The following is an 18,475-nucleotide window of genomic DNA, read 5'->3' on the forward strand; positions in this document are numbered from 1 at the left end:
GTGATTACAACTCAATTTTATCCAGTTTTCTTTGAATCAGCAGATTCAACTAAATGAATATTAGCAATCCATAATGCCCAAAGATTTTCATAATAATTCTGCATATATGGTGAAATCAAACCTATTTTCTATCAGAAAATGGTTGCTGTGGACATAAAACAATATTACACATTTTTCTTATGTCAAATAAGAATGCAAAAGTTGTGAAGGTTTTTCAGGATGAGACTTTCTGGAGAACATGTTTAAAATGGCAACATAACAGCAGGAAAGTAATTGAATATTAATAGCTAAGCAATGGAGCAAAAGAAAAGTGAAAAAAAGATAGCTGGACATAAAATGTCCATATGAGTCTCTTTACCTCTGAATCAAAACTATAGAAAAGCTGAAAAAATCCTGGCACTTTTCTCAAATCCAAATACTGGTGAGATAGAAGAAATCTGTTCAACTTTGTGTACATATGTTCCTCTGTAAAAACAACAAAATATAATTGAATATTATAGCAATAGCAATAGCAGAGACTTATATACTATTTCACAGTCCTTTACAGCAGGGGTCCCCAATCTATTGGACCTCAGGGACTACCAAGTTCATAATTTTAAATCCCGCGGACCACTAATACGAATCCAGCATGCCGCTTGCTGAAGCGCCTGGTCTCCCAGTCTCTCTCTCTCTCTCTCTCGCTCCCCTCTCATTTTCTCTCCCCCCTCTCTCTCCCGCTCATTCTCTTTCTCTGTCTCTCCCACTCTTTCTCTCTCATTCTCTTTCTCTCTCCCCACTCTCTCCCACTCATTCTCTCTCTCCCTCTTTCTCTCTCTCCCCCCACTTTCTCTCTCATTCTCTTTCTCTCTCTCTCCCACTCTTTCTCTCTCATTCTCTTTCTCTCTCCCCCCTCTCTCCCACTCATTCTCTCTCCCCCTCTTTCTCTCTCTCCCCCCACTTTCTCTCTCATTCTCTTTCTCTGTCTCTCCCACTCTTTCTCTCATTCTCTTTCTCCCACTCTCTCCACTCATTCTCTCTCCCCTCTTTCTCTCTCTCCCCATTTTCTCATTCTCTCTCTCTCTCCCACTCATTCTCTCCCCTCTTTCTCTCCCCATTCTTTCTCCCTCATTCTCTTTCTCTCTCCCCTCTCTCTCTCTCCCCTCTTTCTCTCTCATTCTCTCTCTCTCTCCCACTCTTTCTCTCTCATTCTCTTTCTCTCTCCCCACTCTCTCCCACTCATTCTCTCTCTCCCTCTTTCTCTCTCTCCCCACTTTCTCTCTCATTCTCTTTCTCTGTCTCCCACTCTTTCTCTCATTCTCTTTCTCCCACTCTCTCCCACTCACTCTCTCTCTCCCTCTTTCTCTCTCTCCCCCCACTTTCTCTCTCATTCTCTTTCTCTCTCTCTCCCACTCATTCTCTCCCCCCTCTTTCTCTCCCCATTCTTTCTCCCTCATTCTCTTTCTCTCTCCCCCCCCACTCTCTCTCTCATTCTGATTCTCTCTCTCTCCGATTCTATTTCATTCTGTCTCTCTCTCATTCTCTCTCTCTCTCTCACTCTCTGATTCTCTCTCTGATTCTGATTCTCCATGCATCCCTTTCAGAGCCAGACGGCTTCGCGGCTCCCTGGGCGACATCCCTGGGGAGGCGGGCAAGCCAGGCGGTGGAGCACCCTTTGAGTTTTCCCTCCGGCTGAGTAAGCAGCCCAGAGACTCTGGAAGGAGAAGGAGGAGGCGGGCAGAAGCGGGAAGAGCAAAGCAGTCCTCGTCTCCTGCTGCTTGATCAGGGGAGCAGCCAGATTTTACGGATGCCAGACTGGCTCCCTGCAAGCCTTCGTCTCTCGAGGAGCCTGGCCGAAGTTTCCCGCGCCACAGGAAATGAGATGAGAACTTGCAGGAGGCTGATCTGGTGTCCGCAATATAGAGCAAAATCCGGCTGCTCCCCAGACCATATACTGCTCCGAGTCCTAAGCAGCAAGAGAGAAGGGCTGCTTTGCGCCACCGGCTGGGCAAATATACCAAGGCAGAATGCTGATGCTGCACAAGTGCAAGTAGTGCTTTGCTCCCACAGCTTCCAGCCACAGCTTCCAGCCATTGCAATTCAGCCCGCTTGTACCGCAGCTCCTCCACCAGGGTGGATTGGCAAAAATACGAAGATTTCTCCACGGACCATCAAAATTTTCTTGTGGACCACTGGTTGGTGACCATTGCTTACAGAACTCTCAAAGCGATTTTACAGAGTTAGCATATTGTCCCCATAGAACAGAGGATCCTCATTTTACAGATCTTAGAAGGATGGAAGGCTGAGTCAACCTTGTGCTGGTTAGAATCTAACTGCTGGCAGTCAGCAGAATTAGCTTGCAATACTACATTCTAACCACTGCGCTGCCACGGCTCATGAAAAAGGACTGCATATTTTCATATTCATTACAAAGCACATTATATAACTACATTTATGTTATATTCTTATCTCAACAATAAAAATATTTTTCATGCATAAAACATCTAAAATGAGGGGGGCGAGGCGTTCCTATGCTTCCACCCTCATTGCGTCGGCAGATAACCGCCCGGCCGCCCTGTTTCGGGTGACCCGCTCCCTCCTTCATCAGGAGGTGTGGGATGACCCGTTGCAGGGCCGTGTCGAGGAGTTTAGTGGTTATCTATACGTCAAAATCGTTCAGCTCTGGGACGGCTTGGACCGAAATTGGGATGATCCAGGTGGGGGGGCGGAGTCGCGTCTTGTGGAGGTTATTTGGGATGAGTTTGACCCTGTGACTCTCGAGGACGTGGACAGGTTGCTGGGGAGGCTGCATACCACGACATGTTTACTGGACCCGTGCCCTTCCTGGCTGGTGCTGGCCTCCCGGGAAGTGACACGAGGCTGGCTCCAGGGGATTACCAACGCTTCTTTGTTGGAGGGAGTTTTCCCTGCTGCCTTGAAGGAGGCAGTGGTGAGACCCCTCCTCAAGAAGCCTTCCCTGGACCCAGCTATTTTAGGTAATTACCGTCCGGTCTCCAACCTTCGCTTCACTGCGAAGGTTGTAGAGAGTGCTGTGGCACGGCAGCTATCCCAGTACCTGGATGAAGCCGTCTATCTAGACCCGTTCCAGTCCGGTTTCCGACCCGGATACAGCACGGAGACAGCTTTGGTCGCGTTGGTGGATGATCTCTGGAGGGCCAGAGACAGGGGTTATTCCTCTGCTCTGGTCCTATTAGACCTCTCAGCGGCTTTCGATACCATCGACCATGGTATCCTGCTGCACGGTTGGAGGGATTGGGAGTGGGAGGCACCGTTTATCGGTGGTTCTCCTCCTATCTCTCCGACCGTCGCAGACGGTGTTGACAGGGGGCAGAGGTCGACCGCGAGACACCTCACTTGTGGGGTGCCGCGGGGTCGATTCTCTCACCCTCCTGTTCAACATCTATATGAAACCGTTGGGTGAGATCATCAGTGGCTTTGGGGTGAGATATCAACTGTCGCTGATGATACTCAGCTGTACTTTTCCACCCGGGCCACCCCAGCGAAGCTGTCGAAGTGCTGTCCCGGTGTTTGGAAGCCGTCGGGTCTGGATGGGGAGGAACAGGCTCAAGCTCAATCCTCCAAGACGGAGTGGCTGTGGATGCGGCACCCGATACAGTCAGCTGCAGCCGCAGCTGACTGTTGAAGCAGTTATTGGCCCCAAAGGAGGGAGTGCGCAGCTTGGGTGTTCTCCTGGATGCGGCTGTCGTTTGAAGATCATTTGGCGGCCGTCTCCAGGAGAGCCTTTCACCAGGTTCGCCTGGTGCGCCAGTTGCGCCTTCCTTGATCGGGATGCCCTATGCACAGTCACTCACGCTCTGGTTACCTCCGCCTGGATTATTGCAATGCTCTCTACATGGGGCTCCCCTTGAGATGCACTCGGAGGCTTCAGTTGGTCAGAATGCAGCTGCGCGGGTGATAGAGGAGTCACACGTAGCTCCCATGTGACACCTCTCCTCGCAGACTGCACTGGCTCCCTGTGGCCTTTCGGGTGCGATTCAAGGTGTTAGTACTCACCTTTAAAGCGCTCCATGGCTTGGGACCTGGGTATTTATAGGACCGCCTTCTGTTACCTCATGCCTCCCACCGACCCGTACGCTCGCACAGAGGGCCTTCTCAGGGTGCCGTCCGCCAGACAATGTCGGGTGGCGGCCCCCAGAGGAAGAACCTTCTCTGGGGGGGCCCCACTCTTGGAACGAACTCCCCTGGTTTCGTCAAATTCTGACCTTGGACTTTTCGCGAACTGAAAACATATTTGTTTTGTTCGTATGGGCTTTCTTAAATTGTTTAATTTTAAATTTAAAATTTTTTTCTCTGGTTTTAATTGGGGTTTTTAGATTCTTAATTCTTAATTATTTCGGCCATACTGTATAATAAGTTTTTTAATTGTATTTTACCTGTATATTGTTCTTTTTTATCCTGGCTGTACACCGCCCTGAGTCCTTCGGGAGAAGGGCGGTTTATAAATCCAATAAATAATAATAATAATAATAATAATAAAATTTGTAATACAAATCACAGGTATCAACTATCATCTTCATTTTCTTAATTTGTTTTGTTGTACATATATTTACATAGAATTAATTTCACTATATTTTCCCCTCTAGTTAACTTTTCTCCAATGGAAACATTATCACATAGATATCTCAAATGGAAAATGACCATTTGCCCCATTATTTTGTGAATTACAAATATTTCCATTGTTTTTGTAGTGGTTTGCTCTCTGAGCCTGCCATTTAGCTCTCAAATCTTTTGTTATTAAACTGGGTAAAACCTTTAGCTTATATAACTCTACAAAGTTCTATAGTACCTGGCTTCAGTATTTGCTGAGCAACTCTAGCTATATACAGTGTTAAAGGGAAAGTAAATCTGAGGTTTGGTTGTTTTATTCCATTTTGCACAACGTCCATGAGGTACAGCAACTACAAAAAAGAGAAAAAGTAAAACAACTGGAAAAAGGTTTTTTAAAATTCCATTTAGAAACCTTTAATTGCACTCACAAAACTATTTTTCATAGAACAATATTTATTTTCCTGTAGACCACTGCAATTAAATTGTTATTTATCCTAATCCCAGATTAACAAACTCATTGAAACCATACCATTTAAATATACAAGATCAATGTGGATGCATAATAAAATAGAAATTATTAGTAGCTTAAATCTAATTTAAAAATTGCATAAAGAATATTAATACAAACTTGGATTCACTTGCCTGTTGATTCATACATAACCTCAAATTTCAGGAAGACAGATAAATTACAAAGTGCTCTAAAAACATTTTCATATTTGACAGAAGAGAAAAATCAGCATTCTAATCATGATTCCAGATTGGATTTAATTTAAAAATTGCATAAAGAATATTAATACAAACTTGGATTCACTTACCTGTTGATTCATACATAACCTCAAATTTCAGGAAGACAGATAAATTACAAAGTGCTCTAAATACATTTTCATATTTGACAGAAAAGAAAAATCAGCATTCTAATCATGATTCCAGATTGGATTTAATTTAAAAAATTAACAATCAAGATATTCTAAATTACTGGAATAGAATGGATTTCATTTTAATACAAAAAATTTATTTTTCTGTTAAGTGGTACAAAAGTTAACTCATCTCTACCTGTTTCTGTTCTCGAAACCGAGCCGCTTCCAGATGAGAGCGAAAGGAACTCAGGACATGGTAGGCAGCTGCACGCATGTTACTGTCATAGCTGCTAAGGGCAGCTACTGTCAAGCCCAATGCATTGACTTCAACAAACTTATGACATGCCACCACACATTCTACACAGCAGGAAGAAAAGAAATATGCATTTTTAATAAAGTATTTCAAAAATAATTTAAGAAAATAAAATCTGAAATCACACATTAAAATCACAACAATTACCAGCAGAATTAATGACAGACTTGTTAGAAAAACAGTCTTCTCTGTCACTCTCTCCTGTATAAAGTTGAATTGCCTTAAAGTTCTCCTCACATATAAGGATCCCTACTGTACCCTTCTAATGGATTCTACATTCTGGTATAAATACCATTTTTTTTCTCCCTTTTTCTCAGTTCACCTCTACCAGAATGCATATTCATAGCCAGTAAAAACAGAGTAGTTACCGTATTTTTCAGAGTATAAGATGCACCGGAGTATAAGACGCACCTTAATTTTTGGGGAGGAAAACAAGGAAAAAAGTATTCTGAACCAAATGGGGTGGTAATATATTATTTAATAAAATACCAGTATAGCAGAATAATTTTTACAACCATGTACACTTTTTACAACCATGTACACTTTTTACAACCATGTAAAGTCAACAGCGGTATTAAGAACCATTATCACTGTCATTTATTTATTTATTTATTTATTATTTATTAATCGTATTTATATACCGCCCTATCTCCCGAAGGACTCAGGGCGGTTCACAGGCAAATAAAAACACATAAATACAAAGTAAAATAACAATTAAAAAACTTATTCTAAAAAGCCAAATGTTTAAAAATGTTAAAATGTTTAAAAACAATATAAAAAATAAAACCCATTTAAAACCCATAAATTTAAAATCTAATCTAATCTAATTAACAAATGATGAGAGACTTTAAGGTTCAAGCACTCCTCTTATTTTCTGGAAACCCCAAGAACTCATCATCATCTGGTGGTATCAGAGTTTAGGAAACTCAGTTGCTCACAATCTCTTTCTTCGCTATCTTCAAAATGATGTCATCTTCAGTTCCATCTAAGGCATTGCTTATACCCCATTTTTTGAAGGACCGTGTAACAATTTTGTCCTTCACTGAGTTCCATGATGTTTTCACCCATTCACAAACTTGAGTGATAGTGAGCCTCCTCATTACTCTAGTGGGTGTCAGATCATGATTACCAGCAACCATCCATTTGTTCCACTCTTCTTGCATGTGCACTTTGAATGGCTTGTTGATGGAAACATCAAGAGGTTGCAACTGGCTGGTAAGACCCCCAGGAATTACAGCTAGATGAGTCTTCACTTCTTTGAATCTTTTCTTTGTGGTTTCACTAATAAGTGTTCTAAACTGATCAAGCACTAATACAGCTGTTTTTTTCAGAAGCCCTCCAGGACGTTTGGACCACAATCTTTCAATCCATACTTTTATTCCATGTTTGTCCATCCATCCTTTCTCATGGACTTGCACAACAACACCTCTTGGAATCACTTCCTTTGGGAAGATTTTTCTTTTGAATATTGACATTAATGGCAATTTGGCACCAACTGCATAGCAGGACAACACAATTTTGTTTCTTTTCATGTCCTGAGGTTTTCACGGTTATGCTTTTGGCACCTTTCACATCAACAGTCCTATTTGATGGCACATCAAAGGTAATTGGGACTTCATCCATATTCCCAATCTGGCCAATTTCAAAATTATTTTTCTTCCTGGAATCTTATCACAAAAGTATGAAAAGACAGAATCATCTTACATTCATACTCTTTTGGCATTCTTTGCGCAATTCTAATTTTGGTGCGCATAGCAAGGCCATATCGCCTCATAAATCTGAAGCACCACGATGGTGATCCAGTAAAATCCTGAATGCCTTTCTGTGTGGCTTCATACATCACCATTTTTGTGGTGACTGCGAAGCCACTGTTCCGATGACCTATGATCCAGTCTCTCATGTCCTCCTCGAACTGTGGCCACTTTGCAGGAAAATTGTGCTTGCTTTTATCCTTTATCTTTTGCAGCTGTTCCGCCTGTTTCCTTCATTTGCTTATCATTTTTTCAGTTGGAGGTGGTCTAGAATGTTTCTCCGCTGCTCTGTTTCCATGCTCCTGAGCATATTTCATGACTTCCAACTTGAAAGAGATTTTGTATGCTTACTTTCTTGGCTTTGACAATTTTTCTGCAAGAAAGAACAATATTGTGTCCTTTATAACAATGCAGAGCACTGTAGCTGAAACCATGTTCATACATTCATACGCACATACTATGGTAGCTCATTATGCCCCCACCCTAAACTACGGTAACAATAGGAAGCTGAGAATTTTAGGACATTGGTGATTCGTTTCCTCCCTAAACCTAACCTTAACCCTAACCCTAACCCTTTACAAACAAGTGCTAACCCCAACCCATTATAAACAGTTGCTAATCCTAACCCATTACAAACAGATGCTAACCTTAACCCCTATCCTAGGGGTCTTCAAACTTGACAGCTTAAGGACTTGTGGACTTCAACTTCCAGAATACTGAGATTTAAAGTCCACAAGTTGAAAGCTTTAAGACTAACCTGTCAGGCAGCAGCTTCTCCAAGCAAGCGGTTTTGATGGCAGCTCCTGAAGGCAAGCAGTGGTGTTGGGGTAGGAGGTGCGGCTTCGGCAGCAGGTCCTGAAGGCGAGCAGCGGCATTGGGTGTGTGTGGCTTCAGCAGCAGCTCCTGAAGGCGGGTGGCGGCATTTCAGGCAGCTTCTCCAGGTGAGTGGCAGCAATGTGGGGGGGCGCTCAGGCAGCGGCAGGGCGGGGCTCAATTTATAACAAATGGTTCCCAGAACCGTTTGCTTTTCACCTTTCTGATTGACGGTTGGATCCCAGATTATTGCCAATCAGCTGCCTGTTGCCATTGTCACCGTTGCAGCCATCACATCAACTCCCTCCCCCCTCCTCCAGGTATGGCTGATGCAACATTCAGAGTATTTTCACCCTCTTTTTGGGGGTAAAAAGGTGCATCTTATACTCCGAAAAATATAGTATCTCTTACTACACTTTTCTACGTATCCTGTGAGAAGGATTTGAATTTTTATTCAATCAATACACGTATGTTTGTCGAGCAGTAAGTCTAATGAAAATCACTGCAATTTTGAGGACAGAAACAGAATGAAAAGCAATTCTGGTTAATCCCCCAATTCAATTTTATAAAAAGACACATTCTATCAAGGATAAAACCTTTTTATGGGCAACGCCTACATGAACTTTCTGAAGATTAATATGAAAATAGGTCTAGGACATACAAAGAAACATGTACAAAAAACCCTGACCTTGTCAGCTAGAATCAGTTGCTAATGTAGCTTTAATTTATGTTGAACACACAGCTTATTTACAGAACCTTGGAAAGATGTCTGCTAAGCAAACAATTGCTGATACAATAATCAGTTCTGGAAATTGCCATATCTTTCTCTTTTTTTTAAATAACACTATTTTAAAATAGTGAGAATTATTAAATGTTTGCCTCACAGTGTTTTGTGGTATATAACACCACAAAAAAAAGAAATACGGGTCCTTTGGCCCACATCCATAGCTAAGGATGCTCAACTGTCTTGCAGAATTCTGTAGTCAAAAGATTCACAAAATTAGCCTGTTTTAAAATTATATCTGCAGGATAAAAGGAAGTATTAAGGCATGCAGGACATACAATGGAATCCTCGGTTTGAAGAACATAAAGCTGATGCCACAAAAACACAAAGGAACCTAAACAAGACTTGTAGAAAGAAGATACAACTGAGACAAAAGATGTTGGGGAATCAGTAGACTTCTGGATTTGACAACATAAAAGGAAGTTTTTGAGACAAAAACAGTGCTTTTTTTTTTTAACACTAAGTATCTAGGCCCCAAGCACTAAGCAGCTTGGGACTGGAACAACAACAAAAAAGATAAAACTGAAAGAAAAATTGAATTATATTTAAATTGTTAAATATAATTATAATGTTGAAGCTACCTAAATTTCTTTTCTATTAAACATTTTCTCTCTTTCGTGATCACAAAATAATTGAGTGATTGTCCTTTTAGAGTTTTGGGGATGAAATACAGAAATTACGACCTCAAGTCCCCTCCTGCCCCACTTGCTCTCTGTTGAAAATCAGCTAATGACTCTGAACGGAAGCTTTTTTAAAAAAATGTTAAGGTAACTCCATTCATTCTGGGATATATTATTTAAAAATATTGTAGAACACACATAAGTGCCATTTTTCTTAAAGCATTATTTTATTTCTGTTCATTATAGACATTTGCTCTTTCTTTCAAAGCAATCAGATTTCTAATTAATCAACTCTTTTAGATCCTACTACTGCTGGATAAGTAAAGACCAGTTACCACAACATAATATTTACCCTGAGAACAATATCAGAGATAGCTGGAAAATATTCTCAAACAATCCAGTTTTCTTTTAACTCAGACAAGGAAACATAAATCCCCTTAATCAAAAAGAGACACTTCAGAAAAAGTCCAAATGACAAAATCAAATACATGCTGACCAAGAAAGTTGTTGGATTCAGCAGGTTTTCTGGTAGATGCCCCTAAGATCTTGTGAAAGATCCCCTGTCTTAAGACCTCACAAGTTTAGAACGGAAATATTTTTTTGTGAAAACAGTGTTTATAGTATCTTCCCCAATATATAGCCATCCCCAAATGCTGAAACTCTTGGAACAGAAGTCAGCCAATTGCTGGCCCAGACTGGGAAAGACTGGTCCAAAAGTTCATACTGTATTGAATGCTTCCAGACAATGCAAAGCAATCACTTTGTATACCTGGCCTTAATAATTCACTGAATAGCTGGAGAAGAAAACATGGATCGTAGAGATCTTCAAAAGCCACATCACTTTTCCCTTTGCTTTGGAACATGTGTTCTTCCTAAAACGAAAAACATAAAAGAATGTATGCCTGAATTTCGATTTGCTTTTTGGATTTTAGATCCCTTGGTTGTTTTTTCTCTGAACCAATCATACAAATCCTGCAAAGAAACCCCTACAGCTAATCTTCCACTTATGGCTATTATTGGGTCTGGAATCTCAGTTGTTGAGCAAAGCGATTGTCAACAGAAATACTATGCTATATATTTGCTTAACAACTGCAATTCTGGCTCGCCCAGTTGAAGTCGTTAAGCAATCATATGGGTCACTGTGCAGAGTGCCAGGGAGAGAGCTCAAGTCTCCTGGACAGGGTGGGGAAGGGAGAGGGCTTGGGCCTCCCACCATACCCAGGAGGCTAGGGCCCTCTGCCTGCCCCACCAAGGAGAATAATGACGAGAAAGATAGCATGTGCTAACTTTTTCACCAGAGTTGAAGTGCATTCCTTCAGCGCACCAAGGAATGTCCCCTCTGGGGAAATAAAGCATTCTGAAAGGCGCAGATTGCTGGCATTCACTAGCATTTTTGCCAGATTTGAGGTCCATTCCTTCAGCACATGGGAGGATTGCTCCACCTTGTACAGAAGGGAGAGGAAACTCCTCAGTGCTTGTAGGGTAGAGGTCTCCAACCCTTCTGGCTTGGCGGCCTGGCATGGGGGGCAGGGGGGATGTTTGTTTGAGTGTGCGGGTACACGCATGCATGTGCACAGCTCCACTTGTGCAAGTGGAGTTGAGCATGTGAGCTCGCCTGATCTTTCTGCAGCCCTGTTGCAAACTGGTCACAGACCTGAAGTGGGCAGGGTGGGGGGGGACCCCTGTTGTAGAGAATCTAATGTCCCCCCTCCCATCAGCAACCTTCCTTGCTGGCTTCCCCATTAATTTTCTGGGGAAGGTCAGAGAGAAGAGTATAAATTGTGATCATAGGGCAGGTTGCAGAACAGGTTACCAAGGGGCTGAAATACGATCATGTGATTGGGGGGAGCCCTACACAATGTTTTACGACAGTAGAAGTGCTTTATGGGCCATACAGCACCTGTTTTAAGGCCATCATCATTATGAATGGTTGTTAAATGACTAATTATAAGTTGAGGACTACCAGTAAATTTAGAAATTACTGCTACATGTTGGCTTGACTGGTTTTTCTTTTTTCAAAAACATTTTAACTGTTTCCTCAATAGTTAGCTCAAAACTAAATGACAAATCCTGAACAGGGATCTGATGCTTAATCCCTGAGCAACAAGTTAAATTATATATAAAAAGAACAGAAATCTGCAGTTAAGTCCAAAGCACCTCAGGGGAAAGAAGATGCCGATGCTGGGGGAAGTGGAGTATGGTCCTCATCATTACTTCTCGATCCAGCAGGCACATAATTTCTTGCATGCTTGGTTGCTGCCATAGTGACTTCCCCAAACTTTTGCATGTTTTATGATGCTCCACAGCAGCTGGGCCCCAAAGCAATATTCTAGAATTATACCAGGAGAAAAACATCTATTTTTATGTTGTGCTTGAAGAGAAGATAGCAATTAAAATATTAATCTGACTTATTAACAGTAGAAAAGGCTAGCGTTTGCATCCACTTCTTACACAAGAATGTGTTTCCTTCCCTTCCTAAGCCATTTCAAACAAAATTAAACCGTTATGAAATGACATTTAGTCCACTCTGTTAGTTTTGGTAAATTGCAGAGAGATGATCACAGTGAATTATCTTAACAAAGTCTTAACTCCTGCAAAGTGTCAACAAAATCAGTCAGCAGAAGGCTTCTTTTCATAGCCACAATGTTGTTTTTTAATTAATCAAACGAAAGCTTTACAACAGACCCTAAACTGTTGCCTTCAAGATGTTCTTTAATGATTCAGGAAATATGTCAAAGACAGGGGAGACAGTCCAACAATATTTCTAGCTATCATAAATATTGCTTGTCCTAGGGGCAAGATGATCCAGATATTTAAGTGCTACCATTATATTCTTGACCACTTTGTGACCAGGAGAGATGACAAGCATCTGTCCTACAACTCTATCTCTTGTGGGAAGAATATTTATATAACAGTGTTTCTTGATCATTGAAATAAATTGGGAGAATGATCAGAAGAAAAGGCAGTCCCTGAATTTACCAGTTCATTAAGTTTATATTGAAACCTATAGTCAAGTACCAATATCTGAAGGCCTGCAAAGCAAAGAGAAAGCAAAGTGCCATTTTCCTACCAAATAAAACAACTCTATTATCTTATCTGTCCTTGCACATATATAGTAGGTAAGGAAGGCCCCATTCTGAATTTCTGCTGTTTCTAATTGGAGGAAGATGGCAGCAGTCAGATGATTCGTATTACTTACTGCACTTTGAGTTAGTGGCCACAGGCAATTATGGCAGCAGTAAATAATTTAAGAAGAGACTGTAGACATAGAGACTCCATTCTGGTAACACACTATTCCAAGACTGTATAAATATTTCTTGACTTTTGAATGGTGTAGGGAAGGCTTCATTCCAAAAATAGCAGGTGGAGCCAGGCAAAAACTAAACAATTTCATTTAGTAAGCTTATAGCCTTAATTAAAATTAAACTGAATTAAGATCAGACTCATTACATATTTAAATAATTTTCCTATTTTGCCACACTAAAAATTACTATTTGATAACAATGTTTTGAAAGCTGAGAGTCACAATTTTTTTGAGAGCCTCATGTGGCCTATAGTTTTAGGCTATATTGTGTTGCTTCTTGATTTCAACTTATTATGCATTGTAAACCCAAGCTTTGTACTTTGTAAATAGTTTATATTTATATAAACTATTTTCTATAAATAGTTTAAATCTTAACCTGTTTTATGAACCCAATATATATTGGTTTATTCAACCAATTCTGATTAAGCAAACCATAGCGAAACAAGGCTGACAAGATATGTACATTATGCATCTATTACAATGACCAAGGTGTATAAACAAACCTGAAGTCAAGAAGGCTTAGGCCATTATTTTCATATAATTTAAGTAGAAACAGTATCTTCTGATCTAAAAAAAATGAAAGACAATGTAAAAATGACATACACTTAGAGGAAACCAACATTCCTAACAACATAGCCATATAACATTTTCATGGAGACTAAACATAGGTGTGTGTCCATCCCATTCTCTCCATTTCAGGCACTTCACACATTCAGGTGTGTCACTAAGGGCTTAAAGTGAAAACTAGCATCTTTGACTCATTATTGTTATTCTCAGTTTTGAGCTTTTATAGCCATCCTATCATCTTGAATTCTAATATTTTATGGAAACATTCATCATCTAGTTGTGAGACCACCTCACGTCCCTGAACATCTATAACAAAGTGTATTCAATATCCTTCAGGCTCAGTCCACCCCATAATACAAGCCCCCATCCAGTCATCACTACTGCTTTATCTTGAGCAATGAGCCCTTCTTTTTTGAATTTTTGCTGGGTGTTAGTTTAAAAATGTAGAAAAAATGAATGTTTCGTTCAAGCCTTAAAGACACAAAATCTTTTAAAATTAACTTCTGTTTTCTTGATTGATTCAAGTACTACAGTTAAATGGTTTAAGTCAAACGGGCACAATTGATTACTCCTCCTCTTCTACATTAAGCTTTTTTGTTAATAAACATCACTTTCAAGTGAAAATTTGCTCACCTGAAACGTTCAGTGTTGCACCATATGCTCCAAGCAGCACAGCAAAATGATTACTCTCACAAACTGCAGGGCAGAGTTTCACAAGAGACAACAGGAGGTTCACTAACGTCTCTGAAAGCAAAAAGGAAAGGTATTTTGCTCTTTCTCTCCCATCATGCAATTTGATTTTTTTTCCAGCACTTTTTTAACATAATCATGCTGCACAATAAGCTGACTGGTCAGGATCTTCTGGGATAAATAAATCATCTCAACAGCGCCGCACCAATTTTCTTCAGTGTTCTCATTCATATGACTTAAGCTATGCACAAAACTTTCTAGTATCTAAATTGGAAAACTATAGATGTGTTTCCAACTATATGTTGGCAAGATATCCTGGATGTCCAAGACATTTGAAAAGCAACAGGTTGGTAAGCACTACACATGAATAGTGTTTTTGGTACAAACATTACAGACCATTAATTATTTAACAATAATCCCACATCCATACCTTTTTTTATAGCTTAGCATAAATTCAATTTGTTCAGGACCCTCTGGGAAAATGACCTTGAGAGAATGATGAAAACTAATTTGCTGGGAAATCAGCAGTTTTTATGAAGAGAAAGTATTTCTCACTTCTCTCACTTTTCTCTCACATACCCCCTCCTCTACTACATTTGGTAACCACTGTATGGCACTGTACACTGTATAGCCAAATGCACTGTATGATAACCATATACAATCATTTTTTGAAGTCCACTGACAAATTCAGTTGGGCATTAAAATAATTTATTAAACTTGTATGCTGTCTGTATGAGTCTATAAATTATCATGCTAGATAGATACAACTGCCAAAATACATCAGTGGGCAACAAACAAAATGTATGGAAAAATGGTTTGCAAATAAATAAATTACACATAGACACCAAAGAAGCTAGAAAGAAAGAGAGACCTCTTAAATGAGCATTCGTGTCACTGCCTTCTTGTGGTCTCAACATTGTGGACAAAAACAGTGAATGCTGCGTGATCATCATATAAAGCACTTCAGGTTTGGTTAATCTCTTTTTAAAAGAGTTTTCTTTCTGGTATAATACATTTATAGCTGCATTCAGAGTTTTCAGGAAAGTTTGGTCTTTATAACGATACCTGCATGACAATTAAAAAGACATTAAATCAAACATCAGACTGTTCTGCTAACAAGCTTGTGTAAAAAAGAGATATACACCAGAAGTTCTTCTGCATGCTGACATTATTTTGGGGTCTGTAGAAACAATGAATGTGCTTCCAAATTGCCTTCCCAACCTGGAGCCCTCTAGAAAGAATAGATTCTAGCTGCCTGCCCATGTTATCCAATGGATAATTAGTGCTGTCATTTAACTCATCCAGTAACTAATTTTTCCTGAACTTGGCTTTTTAGTTGCATGCTGAACTTCCTAGTTTAGGGCTGTCAAACTTGTGGCCCATGGACGGATGCGTCACATGCTGGCCATGCCCACATTAGCAAAAAGGAAAAAAGTCGTGATACGTCACGTGACGATGCCCTGACGATGCAAGTTTGACACCCCTGTCCTAGTTGGTTAGACCAGAAAAAAAATCAAACTATTTAAATTATCTTTACATTTAATTAAAATTAAATATGTTTACTATAATAGGAAGTTGTCATTTAGTGACCACAATTGAAAGCCACAACTCAGTAAAATTGCAATTGTGCTTAAACCACTGCTCTTTGTTCATAGAATTCAGAAGGTTATAAATGCGAGGACTGGTCAAAAAGTTACTTCTTCATCGCCATTGTAACTGTGAACAGTTGCTGAAGGACTAGCCATTCAATAATTTCATAATTATCCTTGTTAACAATTACAGTTTAATAGAAATTTTTGCAGATCTATAAAGGACAAGGGTTTTCTGGGGTTCTGGGTATTCAGATTGTGTGTTTCAGCTTTAAAGGATAATAACGTGGTGTATTAGGTGTTATTTCTTAAATTAAAAGAAATTCCATAATCAGGAAGCAATTCAGTCAGTTGTTATATTTCATAGATATTGACACCAATGCATCCCTATGGCCACTTCTATCAATATTTAACCTCATATTCACATTACTATAGAAGTGACGAATTTTAGTGAACCTGTACTTTATTCAGGTTGATTGAAATAGTGCAAGTTCTTTGTCCAATGGATGAATGGTTGATGAAGATGGGTGGGGGGAGGGAAGTGGGATGTATTGAAAAAATTCTTTGTAGAACTCTTTAATAAAAAAAAAAGGAAGCAGAATTCTCTGCATACATATAATCTGTGCAAGAATTATTCTAAATACACATAGGGAGAGATAATTCAGTAAAATAGCTTGCATAACCAAAACACTTCATTTGTGTAGAAGTAGGGAGTACTGGAAGTAGGGAGAACTGAAGAAGCTTCTTGGATGAGAAGCAAAACGTCTTCAAAGAAAAAGCAGAAAGTCCAGTTGCCTCTTGAAAAAGCACCTTTGAGACAACCATGACCTGGATCATTGAGAGTCTCCATAGACATATTAAAGCAGTGTGTTCTTAAGAATTTTTCCAGCTTGGTTATCTGAAAAAATGCATCATTGCTATAAACATAAATATGCTTACTTCAGCCCCAGCTTCACAAAACTATTCCAGTCGTCTGGAACCACTTCAGTTACTGAATTCTGGATAGACAAGAAATAGTAATATATCATGCACTGCAATATAATAAAGCTTTCAGAACTGACTGGCCTAAACTAGAAAGAGAGATCATTCAAAAGGAGGTCTCTGCACTCTTTGAAAAGAAAAATCCCATCCTTTTTTCATGAATTTAACGCAGCAAACTGACAAATATTAAAATTTTTGGCATAACACTTTTTTTAGAAAGGTGTGGATTGGCTCCTATGATGTTTCTTCTATCATTTACAATAAAGTTTTATATGAATTAAATCTCCTTCCATGATTAACAATTTTCATAAATTTTAAAGGGAAAGTACTACAGTAGAGAATTTTAATTTTAATGAAATTTATGAAAAGTTAGGAGTTTAATGAATACTGACAGTATATTACTTGTCTCCTTTAATAGAATGCACAGCTACAGAGGAAACATTTGGAAACCCCATCTGGAGTAACCATAGTTGGGTCCATGCTCTCCAAAATTCTAGCAAAATTGAAAAACTAGCATTTGCAATTATTTGTTGGATCCATCTGTGGATATATACTTCCTAATGGAAAAAAACCTGAAATGTATTGCTGTATTCAGTATCTTTTGTCTGATTCTCCACCATTTCTTAATAAATTAATATACAAATGAATGGAAAATTCCAGTCCTCACCAATAAGTTTTCTAGTTTCAATAGCATGGTATTCTCCACTTCTGAATGTGTTTCTTGCTCTTGGCTACTACTGAAGGACAGGATCAACCACTTCATACAGGAAATTAGTAGATGTTTTCCCCATGAATGCACTTTTTCTGCAGAGGTCTCCAGAGCTCTTGATACAGCATCAGCAATTATCCAACTGGAGAGGTTTGAAAAGAGTAACAGAACAGAGGCAATGTCTATTTCAATTCTTCTTTCAATTCTTCACTCCCCAATCTTACCCCATTATATAAGCTCAACATAACTACAGATAGTCCTCAACTTACAACCACTATTGAGCCCAAAATGTCTATTGTTAATTGAGTAGAAGGCAGCAAGATGGATTGGGCCACATGAGGGTAAAAGTTGGCTTAGTTTCTTTAACTGTTATATATCTACATTAAACTTTATGATCTTCATCCACACTTCAAAATACACTACAAAAAGAGAATTCTGAATGTCTACTCTTGTTTTAAAATAAAAAATAATTCCTTAATTGTTCACATGTATAATTCTTTCACAGCTAGAAATTATGTAAGCTTACTGTTCATAATTTCCAAGTCTCTCAAGAGTTAGAGTTAATTTTTCTGTTAGATCAGTAAAGGCCTGTGTATCGGATAGTGGCAATAACTTAGAAAGAACATGACATTCCATAGTAGATGGCTGTGATGAATCCACTTTCAAAAGATTATTCAGCAGTTCTGGCCATAAAGCTTCTCTCAAGGCAGACTTAACAGCTGAAAACAAGATACAAAGTCAAAGTACAAAGGAACAAAACAACATTTCCAAAATTCAAGGGATTATGTACGCACCAGGGCCCACAGTAACTAACTTAAAACTTAAGAAGAGCTTCTTAAATATAGACTCAACAGAAGAGCAGGATTTCTAGCCAAGACAGAACTTTATCTGGAGAAATGCTTATCTGCTTGGAAAGAAGGTTCATGATAGT

At 39.5% G+C, this 18,475-nt stretch overlaps 1 protein-coding gene across 1 annotated transcript in view; it reads right to left on the reverse strand.

Moving 5' to 3' along the window:
- The window catches only part of URB1 (URB1 ribosome biogenesis homolog), a 62,881-nt gene that overhangs the window by 9,260 nt on the left and 35,146 nt on the right, over positions 1-18,475 (reverse strand). The window contains exons 23-33 of the mRNA XM_058184836.1: positions 18,071-18,263; positions 17,503-17,686; positions 16,794-16,852; positions 15,137-15,330; positions 14,209-14,319; positions 13,512-13,575; positions 11,862-12,033; positions 10,474-10,576; positions 5,620-5,780; positions 4,805-4,916; positions 359-465 (exon numbers count right to left, since the gene is read on the reverse strand). Of these exons, the coding sequence (XP_058040819.1) occupies positions 359-465; positions 4,805-4,916; positions 5,620-5,780; positions 10,474-10,576; positions 11,862-12,033; positions 13,512-13,575; positions 14,209-14,319; positions 15,137-15,330; positions 16,794-16,852; positions 17,503-17,686; positions 18,071-18,263 (1,460 nt within the window). The remainder of the gene's footprint in view (positions 1-358; positions 466-4,804; positions 4,917-5,619; positions 5,781-10,473; positions 10,577-11,861; positions 12,034-13,511; positions 13,576-14,208; positions 14,320-15,136; positions 15,331-16,793; positions 16,853-17,502; positions 17,687-18,070; positions 18,264-18,475) is intronic.

Source organism: Ahaetulla prasina, chromosome 5 (assembly GCF_028640845.1).
Source record: "Ahaetulla prasina isolate Xishuangbanna chromosome 5, ASM2864084v1, whole genome shotgun sequence".
Taxonomy (NCBI): Eukaryota; Metazoa; Chordata; class Lepidosauria; order Squamata; family Colubridae; genus Ahaetulla; species Ahaetulla prasina.